This window comes from Convolutriloba macropyga, chromosome 9 (assembly GCF_964194025.1).
Source record: "Convolutriloba macropyga chromosome 9, txConMacr16.3, whole genome shotgun sequence".
Lineage (NCBI taxonomy): Eukaryota > Metazoa > Xenacoelomorpha > Acoela > Convolutidae > Convolutriloba > Convolutriloba macropyga.
Window position 1 is genome coordinate 34,596,661 of NC_134476.1, and position 11,066 is coordinate 34,607,726.

Genomic DNA, 11,066 nt, shown 5'->3' on the forward strand with positions numbered 1-11,066 from the left:
ATTTAATCACGCGAATGAACAAAAAACTCGCTCCACTAAGAGCGAAAAATGACGTCTCGCACGCAATTCAGTTGAAAATGCATGAACGAATGAAACAAAAAGCAGACTTAAAGTGGTTGTGACGTCATATGGTCGTAAAAAATCGCGACGAAATAAAAAACATAGCAGGACAGGTCCTGACGGACAATTCAAAGAATTTTCATTGGCTAAACAAAAAACTAGACCTAGATCGGAGAATGAATGAGTTGGAAAGACCAGTTCTAAAAAATCAGATGAAAAAATTTTTAAAAAAAGAAAATCAATGTCAAAACGCCGCATGTGAACAAAAAACCACCAGCGAGAAATCTAAATTTGGTTCAAACAAAATATTAGGCCTAGAATGAACTATGAATGGATTGGAAAAACCACTTAGAAAAAATTCCGATCCGAAAAATCGAAAAAAGTAAAAAATCAAAGTGAAATTGCTGCATGTGAACAAAAAACCACTAGCTAGAAAGCGAAATTTTGTTCAAACACCGTTTTCTCACTCGGTTTTAAAATTAGAGCGAAAAAATTTCACGCCGCAAAACCACTCGCTTTTTCGCTCTACTTCCTGTTTCGGCACGACCAAAATCACAACTCAAATTTGACTTCAAAAGTCATGAAAATGCGTGAACACATCTTAAAAAAACATAGCCGGAAGAATTCCGGAAATAACTAAGTGGAAATCCATTTCAACGCCATCCAACTACTCATCAGACAAAACGTGCCTCCACTAATTTATGAATACCTTGAAACAAAACCATAAAACAAATAGTACTTATTAAAACCAGTTATGTGAACCTTTTGAAAAAAATACTTGACGCCAAATTAAGAAAAAAAGGCTTACAAACAACTGGAAAAAGTTAATAAATCTTTCAATATTACAAAAGCATATAAATTCAAAGAAAAATTCCTTTCAGCCGGTAGGGTACTCAGATGCTCGCAAACCACAGGCAAGTCATAATAGGCTATGAAACTTGCCTAAATAACAGAAAAAAAAAACGAAAAACTTCAAAAAATTAAGAAAAATAGTTAGCCATTTTGTGTCATATTTCTCAACAAAAAAATGATTCATATCTACAAAACTGCTACCAATTGTTATATAAAATTTGATCAAGTAGAAGGGGTCTTTTAAATACCCATTTAAGCCAGTAAAAAGAAACAATCGTCAAAAAACGCAAAAAATAGCCCGAAAATCAGCAAAATACAAGAAAAGGCTCCGAATTAGCATAAAATTCATATGACTTTCCAGAAATCTTCAAACCGCTACCAAAACTAGCCGAAAATTTTTAAAAAATCATAACCACACCTCTTAACCAAAAAAAATGAAAAAAAACTGCTTCAAAATGCCGCATGTAAACAAAACATTTCGCTCGCTTACAGAATTTTTTTCACACCTCAATTTCTCGCTCTCTAGAAAACAGCAATATGACCAAAACTCTTTTCGACCAAAACAGCGATACCACTCTCTTTTCGCTCCACTCATTTTGTTCAGCAACAAAATCACTACAAATTTTATCACGTGTTTCATTTCCCGCTGCAAAATTCACACCAATAAAATTGATTTAAAAAAGGAATCTCCAATACTCCTCTTCGAGTCGTAAAAAGACAGCGCCCCAATACAATTCAAATTCTTTGAGTTGTAAAAACAACCAAGCGCAGGCCAATAATAGCCCCAGCTATCGCTGTGCGGCTATTAAAAAAGGAGACGAACTTTGAAACAACATGAATACACTGCTAAACTGTACCATCGCTTAATACACCAGAGACTGAGCACCAACGCTTAATTACTGCTGACGGCAAGCTAATATTCTTCACCGGCAGCCCAGAATAAAGAATATACCCGGCAGATTGCCGGAAAATAGCCGCCGTTGATTCCAATAAGCAAGATTGGGATTGAAAGAATTGAAAGATATTGAAAGATATTGAAGATATTGAAAGATATGGAAGATATTGAAAAAAAAAGATTTGTACGAAAACATTTTTTAAGTCCGAATTATTTTGATGGCATTTCGTAGTTGAACATACTTCTGTTTCTTAGAGAGAGGCTACAGGGGCTACTATCAATAACAATAAGCATTAGAGAGAGGTAACTAATACTTATAGGAACGACGTTCAAATAGCGGGCATCTAAAATTGGGCTTTATGGGTTTATCCCGTTTCTATTTCTGACTTTGATTTTTTTAATACTGACTCTGTTCATTTTGAATTGCTTTGCTGAGCAACTGATGTTCAAATTCACTTCTAGCAGAATGAGAGAAGAGAGAAACTAGCCTAGAGAAGTCAAAAAGATTTCACGCAAAATGTCGAAAAAGCGGCAAAAAGTTCGACGAAGTAAAAAAAACAAAGAAGGACAAGTCCTGAAATACAATCCAAAGAATTGAATTAAAAACTGAAAATTAATGTACCTGACCAGATCAATTGAACAATCCCAGCCAAAAAGACAATCAAAGAAATTGAGAAAATAAACTAATCAAACAAATTAAAGAAAAGATTCATCGGTAAAACTCTTGAGGCCTTTACCCTGAAGGCCAAATATGATAAAATTCAATATACTCATTAACTCACGCACAGGACTTGAAAGAGATTTATTGTCCACGAATGGCATACAAACTCGAGAAATAAACTTCATTAAAACAAAACTGCTAAAATTCGTGATAATTAAAAATTGAAAACCTGTGTCATTCCCACTAGAAGCTAAGCAGTAACCTATTATCAAACCCTGCAGGAGGTTCGTTGGCCCTTGAGTTTGTAGAAACCTATAAAATGACAAAAAAATTTTTTTTAAAAAATTGCAAGTTTTATCAAAATAATGCTATAATTTTTGATATTAAAATAATGAAAACCATTCCATGGCCAAAAAAGTTTTTAGTGCCCAATTATCAAACGCAATAGGAGATTTCCTGGCTCCTGGGGCTCGGAAAATTTAGATAATGACAACAAATTTTTTAAAAATTTGAAAAAAATGCAAGTTTTATCAAAAATGTTGAAAACCATTCTATTACCACTAGAAACTATGCAGTAACCTATTATCAAACAGTTGAGGAGGTTGCTTGACAGCTAGGGCTGAAAAACTCAAAATATGAGAACAATTTTTCCAAAAACTTGAAAAAATTGTAAGCAATTGAATAAATTTGCGTGTTTATGTTTCGAGTACCAAAAGATATAGCTCCTAAAATGGTCTTAAGAAGTAAAAGATTAGCAGAAGTAAAAGATTTGCGATTTCTAGCAAAAGACCTTTATCAATTTTTACAAACCTCTATTTTAGACTGGTCCAACAAAAAATTCGAAAAAAGACGAAAAATTGCAACATTTTGGGCTCAAAAACTCCAAAAAATGACCTTTTAACCTTGAAATACGGCCTTCCCAGTTACTTCACCACTCTATGCACTTGAAGGACTACTAACCGCGGCTAAGGGCCTCTAATGGAAATTGATGCCCGCTGAGCATTACCGGTTTATCCCGTTTTGAAAGCTCAAAGTCATGAAAAAAGGTGTGAAAACATCTTACAAAAATAAAAAAAAAAGACAGAGCACCAATACAATCCAATTCTTGGATTGTAATAGGAGCGCTATAATAGCCGGCTGAGAAGATGAGGGCGGCTATTAATAAACAGAAAGGCACTGCAATGCAAAGAAAGGCAAAAACATTTCGGATCTCCGTAGTCTCGTTAAATACATCACAAAGAGTCATTGAATCAACAACTTTTTTCTTTACTTAAGAAGCAGAGATTGCATTCAAAGTGAGCTCATACATATTACTCTATAGTAAAAGGAACAAAAAAATTATTAACGTTCCGTGATTTTAAGGAATTTGAGCAGATTTTTTAAAACCGACATTTTCAGGCGTTACTACCAGTAAAAACCAGGAATTTTGTTATTTAACTTGGCGTACTGTATTTTTCTTCTCCAAATTTATATCTAAACGCTGAACATGGGTTTCAAAAACTCCAAACCTCCAACTTCAAAGAAACTCTAAACCAGACCAACTAGCACAATTCAATAACATTAATTCACGACGTAGCAATTTGATTAAAATGTTGAGGTCAAATACACTAAATGATTGAGAGAAAAATGATATTACATTTGCCTCCCCTTGTAGTTTTCAAAATTACGTTTCAAATGTTCAGAGAACTTTCATCATAAATTGTTTTTAATCAATAAGCATCATAATTGTTTGAATTAATTCACATCAAAACACAAGGTAGCATCACGATATTGGATTAGCACTCATTGAGTTTGAAATCTGCTCAGGAAGAGGTAGTAACTGAGTTTTGTTCACTTGCATGGCAACTGCTTCTGGGATATTTCTCTGAAACACAAAGATCCTATCGAGCATGAAAGCTAAAACAAACAAAAACGACTATCGTCGCAAAGATTGCTCTCGAACGACTAGTGGGAGCTCTAATCTATTATCACCTGCTTTAGTCGGGGAGGGGAGAAGCAAAATAACTGAGGGGGCTTCAAAAAACGTCATTAGAGGTTATTATATGAAACACTAACAAAATTAGAAATTTTTAATATTACACCAAAATCGGCTTTTCATTCGACTTTTAGTAGTGAACTGTCGCCACCTGATTTTAGCTGCTGAGAAATATTTAGATTACACAATACGAAAAAATCAAGGCCAAAACGAAGTCACTCGAAAAGTCAAAACGGCCGAGCAAAAATTTTGCTAAAACACAGCCGGGAGAATTCCGGCAGCGACTCGAAGCATCGGCTAGTCCCAACAAACAAAAATGTCACTGAAGCCGGAACTAATAATGTCTGTCTTATAAAAATTACTCTTTGTCTCAACAAAAGTTAAACTGAAATAATTGATAAAAAATTTAATCGATGAAACCAGAAAACTTTCAGTTGTGACATCATTGGAGTACGCAAAAAACAACGGTTACGACGCCATTAAAAAACATACAAAAATGAAAAACAAATAAAACGTAAGACAAAAAATAGCCTCTCAAAAATCTTGACATTGAAAATTTTGTATTATTAAACACATCTCGTAACGTTGAAAATATCCAAAACTCCAAAGAGGGACAAAAACAAACAATGGGAAAAACAATCCCTAAAAACAAGCACATCTAGAGATTCAGAACTCTGAATCTCATTCTGCGACTCAACAGATACATTGGGTAAAATAGAGTGCCGCGAGACAAAGTCTTAGAAAATGAACAGAAATTAAAAAATAAAAAAAAACTTTTGGCACTCACAGATTTTTTCATTAGAAAAAACTCCAAAAAGAGCTATTAGTTCCCCCATTATAAAAAATATTTCAAAAGAAAATTCAGTACGTTTTAAAAAAAAATTATCAAGAAAAACAAAGCACCCAGTCCAGAATTTTTCAAAAAGAAGTATATAGTACTTTCAAACATAAAGATCAGTAACAAATCTCTCAATGCTTTTCTTATAAAATCAAAGAATTCTCTGTAATATAAGCAACATGACAGAAACTATAAAATGCAAAAGAAACCCCAAAAAAGTCTAATTAGAGAAAAAAAATTGAAGAATTAAAATAAGCAAAAAAAGCAGAAATAACACTCCATAAAACTCATTACTAAAACTAATGAAGCCAAACACTAGAATGAAAAACATTGTAAAAAAGGAAATCATCTTCATATGATTAAAAATGAAAAAATAAAAAAAGAAAAAACAAATAGATTTCATTCTAAAATATTGCTGTTTCAGCAAAGTTACTGAGCTATCATTCTTTCAAAACGAAACAATGAGAACAAACTTCGAAGATAGAAAACATCAAAATATTGTGTCAAAAATGTCATTTTTTGTCGCCATTTTGAAAAAATTTTAAATGAACTTTAAACCTTGAAAGCATGTATAAATAAACTCATTTTATCAAAGCAAGCCAAAATCAAAAGAAGAAAAATTGGACAAAGTCACCGAAAATATTGGTTTTGCATGAGCAAAAATGTATACAGAAAAACACTTCACGTTAAAAATTTAGAGGGCAATGCCTGGTTATTGCAAAAACATCACCATAGGGGCTGAATGCAAAAAAATCCGTTCAAAGAACCAAAAATACAAAAATTATTGACAAATTATTACACAGAAAAATAAACAAGAAATTCAAAAATTAAGAGTCATTTTGCCCTCAAAATAAATTACTGGCTTCTCAAAAACACTGTAAAACCAGTTGCAAGGCGTTAGATATTAGTGCAGCTTCTATTTGAAAAATTGCTCAAAATTTAAGTACAAGCAAAAAGAATTAACCAAATAGACGAAAAATGGCTAAGAACGGTTAGCTATATGCACAATTCTTTCGAAAAACTTTCAAAGTCAAAAAGTCATTTATTCAATGCAATGCGGGATTGGATATTAGGCGAAAACACGATTAGGCGAACAACATTTTTGTAGCCATTAGGCAGAAATCCTGAACTTGTTTTATGAAAATTAGATGAATGGCAATTATTTCCATAAAACTAACGCAAAAAGAATGGCGAATTTTTTATTCATAAGAACTACTTATTAATAGAAAATAGAACTACTTAACAGAAAATTAAGAAAATAGGTTTTTAAATATATTTTTCGACGAAAGCAATTGTGATAGTCCTTTAATTATTTTATATTATCAAGAGCAATCATCGATCAAAGATTCGTTTGATAACCTTTAGAAAACAGAACATTCGAGAGAGTTGAAAACATACGAAACTCTTGAAAGTGGGACATTTGGCCTAATAGCGGGGGATCTCGCTGGTGCTCTCTCGTTAAGTTGTGGTCATTTATACATTGGTTCCAATAATAGCTCCAGAAAACTTATTATTAACATAGCCGACAGATTGCCGGAAAATAGCCGTTAAAGACGCTTATGGCCTTCCATGGAATTAAAACAACTAAAGAAATAAGATAGACTGATTGACACCAGTTATTTAATAGAACAGACTTTTTGGGTTAGATTCGGACTGGGACACATACTGGGCACATTTTTATGGGACACATACGCTCTATAAGGAAAAGTCCTGATAAATTTAATATTCTAAATCAAAAACTCAAAGACTATACTCAAGAATTAGGGCATTTACGTTTGGCTCTACGTGGATGCACATTAATCTTTAACTAGTAAATGTTCATAAAATTTAAAGTTCATTCATTAAGTGATTTCAGTAGTCATTTTTTTAGTGCGGTAAGTCACACAATTGGCCTAAAATCAAAAAAATGACGTCACGTACACAAATTTTAACTGCCAAGCAGTAGAAATCACTAATAGTAAATTCCAAGAAGTCAGGTCGTAAGAATCATCGATGGAGACGACGAATTAAAAAGCACAGCAGGACAAGCCCTGACGTACAATTCAAAGAACTTTCATTGACAATACAAACAACAAGACCTAGAACGAACTATGAGTAAATTAAGAAAACCATTTCTAAAAAAAATCAGAAAACATTTAAAAAAAAACAGAAAATCAATGTCAAAAGGCCGCTTGTGAACAAAAAACCACTAGCGAGAAATGGAAACTTGGTTCACACTAAAAACAAGGCCTAGAATGTACAAGGAACGGATTTGGGAAACCATTCAAAACAAATCCGATCCAAAAAACAGTACAAATCAAAGTTAGTTAGTTAAATTGCCGCACGTGAACAAAAAACCGGAGTCGCAACACTCTGCTTTAAAATTAGAGCAAAAGAACTCACGCCGCAAAACCACTCGTTTTTGGCTCCACTTCCTGTTTCGGCGTGACCGAAATCACTACTCCATATCGACTTCAAAACTCCAGATCTTTTTGAAGTCTAAGAGAAGTCTTGAGACTAAGAGTTAAGACGACAGAGAAAAACACAAAACAAACAATTAAATAATTATTATTGAAAACAGTTAGTGTCAAAGTCATAGAAAGCACTAGCTTTGAACAAAAAGGATTAAATCGATAAAATTAAACCCCACTAGAAGCATCAGATTCCTGTCTCCAATGGGATTAAATGAAAAGAAATCAAAAAGTACAATAAATACTTGCAGAACTCAAAAATTCAATCCAAATTTTTGAGAAAAAGTAGTTTCAAGGTAATGAAAACCACTAGCTATTAACTCGAGCCATTAATTAGGTTCTTTTATCCCTCATTAGCAATCAATCAGTCCTGTCATTGATGATACTAAAAGATAAGACGACAGATAATTTTAAAGGGGGCAAAATCTAAAATTCACTAATAGTTTATGACAAATAGTGGCAAAGTCACAGCAAGTTTTAGCTGCCCCTTAATGAATTCAAGCAAAGGCAAATAGGCAGAATTAGAACACATATCTACGTCTCAAAAACACTGAAGGAGAGGAAACTCTGAAATCAGAAGTCAAATTGACGCACATGAAAAAAATTGACGCACCTGAAAATTCTCACTCCACTTTAAAGGTATTTTGAGGTCATGCCTCAAACCTACTTGATTTTTCGCTCTCTTTACTATAGTGTGACCAAAATCACCACTCTAATTTGACTTCTCACTGACGTGAAAAAGCCGAAAAAAGCGTGAACAGATCTTTAAAAAAAACAGCGCACCAACACAATTCAAATTCTAATTGAGATAGCAGTAAGTAGTGCAATGTTACCTGTATGTACTCTAGGAAGACAGAAGCAGAGCTGCCTGTGATATTGTTAATGTTCATCCTGACAGTGTGAGTTCTCACTTCGTATTGCACTTTGGCCCTCTTATGCACGTGTCTACTCTTTAACAACGTTATCATACGTCTAGTCCAAGGCAATGACACTGGCTCGTCATACTCGACTTCTACAAAATTTTGTATCAGGGTCCACATGTTCATTTTCTTTAGCTTGGTTTTGAATTAAAACTCGTTTTATTCTTTCAAATGCTTTTTTTTGTAAGCTACACTTTACTTACCTTCCAAACCAAGAACACTGAACTAATACTAAGTTCATTACCATTCGGAAGTTAATCATCGCCTAAGTTGAAATAAGAATCTGATTGACGATTCAGAGAATCCTTTTACACTCCAAAAATAAATCAAAATGAATGAAGTTCGGAATGTTTAAGAAAAAACGCTTCGAAAAGCGGTAGTTAATGATATAAAAATGCTATTTTGACGTTTAATTCTGTTACTGAGTGCAGTTTTATATTTTTTAAAATTTATGAAAAGCCATTTTCCCATGCGTCACTTTTCATCCAAAACGTTAACACCCGAACTGTTCCACAGTTGATTTCCTAACTCACCTTTACCTGTCGTACAATTTGTTCACTCAAAATATTCTCCCATTTCACTTACCTAAATGGTGACAAGTCATCTTCACAAACGTCACATAACTTCCAATGAGCTCTTTGTCTTGACCTTTTATCAGCAACTGCACTTGAGAATAGAGTTCATCCGTTTCCAGCACTTCAGCCTGTGCCGAAAGTTTTCGATATGAATTAGTAATTTGAGGTATGCGATTCATTGATATTGTAGATGTTGCGCCATGTAAAAAACGAAGAAAACAATTTCTTGTATGAGGCTGTAGTTTCCATATCAGAGATGCTCTCGCAGTTAATAAAATACCAAGTGATATCCTATTGACGCTCATTACGCCTCTGAAACGTTAGTTTACGCATTTTTCAGGTTGTCAGCAAACCAAATGAAAATATCTGTTTAAGAACAGAAAACAGTGTGCCACTGATCGACAGATGATGGCCAAAATAACCGCAGAAAACCTCAAATACGACATACACCTGTAAATACCAAATTAAGAAGTTGAAAACAAAATGAACGCAAACATCAAGGCAGAAACTACTGCACAAGAGACAAAAACAAACTCATAGGTTGACCACAAAACAAGCACAAAAGGAGATTATGGGAAAATGAGCTTAACATTTGAAAGCCGAAAGAAACCGTCAATAAATTTTCTTTGAGTCCAAGCATTTTTCATAGGTCTTTTCTTCATCTTTGTATCAAAAGGCGATATCTCAGGTCTTTTGACCTTCGGATATCTCAGATTTTTCAATGTCGTCGAATAGGTAACATTCAGAAAATTGTTCCGTGCGGGAACCATGTCCAAACGATAACCCTACAAGATACTCTTCAACAGTGTTTCGATAACCAGGGAAATTTTTCGTGGCATTTTTGACAGAGCATCATCCCCCATTTTGTTTTAAAGAGAAAATTTCGCAAACGTGGCTACGGGCTCGGCTGTATTTCAGACACTCCTGTAAAGGACCGACCTATTGAGTGTTCTGATGAGCGAAAAACTGGAATTTCTACAACTTAGATACCGCCGTCAAATTTTTTCCCCCAAAAGATGAAGAATTATTTGCATCAAGGAAAATGGTCACTACAATAATTAATTATACGCATCAAAAAAACTACGGAAAATTGTGACTTCAGCAATGGTAAAACTCATGTTTCTACAAAAAACAGTAAGTACGAAACAAACAACTCCATATCCTCTGAGATATATATATATATATATATATATATATATATATATATATATATATATATTATATAAATATATATATATATATATATATATATATATATATTTATATAAATATATATATATATATATATATATATATATATAATTTCTGCACACTTTAAATAAACAAACAAATAGCAAACGCACCACAACAGAGGGCAGCTAGTGGAGGGGAGCCTGTACAGCACGTACGTGCCAAAATTAGGACCCATAGTAAAAGGTTAACAATTGGTGCAACAATTATTACTTCACTTTCCAAACAATTTTGATAGATACATATTTTGTAAGGCAACATATATAATTATATAAACAGAAAATGATAATAATATAAATAATGATAAAAAAGAAAATTGAACTTCTAAAAAAAAATCCTTCAACGTCAAAAATATTATTTTTTTGCAAATTTTGATGCGAAAAGTGATATCTGACACCCTACAGAGTAGGGTGCCAGATTTCAAAATATAAAGGCAACAAATTTTTCTTTTTATTTGACTACAATTTGCCATGATTCATCGAGTACCATGAGAATAAAATGTTTCAAATTATGGATTTTATTTTCGAAAGCAACGGAGCTATAAAACTCTATTTCAACTGGGTACAGGCTCTGCCTAATTAAGTAATTCAAAATTTTCGATCCTCGGTAC

The 11,066-nt window shown here is 33.4% G+C and overlaps 1 protein-coding gene across 1 annotated transcript; it reads right to left on the reverse strand.

Moving 5' to 3' along the window:
- Nucleotides 1–3,670: 3,670 nt before the first annotated feature.
- Nucleotides 3,671–9,572, reverse strand: LOC142345358 (small ribosomal subunit protein uS10m-like). Its single transcript, XM_075397387.1, has 3 exons — nt 9,237–9,572; nt 8,565–8,743; nt 3,671–4,332 (listed from the first exon to the last, which is right to left on the reverse strand). The coding sequence occupies exons 1-3, from the start codon at nt 9,529–9,531 to the stop codon at nt 4,231–4,233; spliced, it is 576 nt and encodes a 191-aa protein (XP_075253502.1). The 5' UTR covers nt 9,532–9,572; the 3' UTR covers nt 3,671–4,230.
- Nucleotides 9,573–11,066: the final 1,494 nt, after the last annotated feature.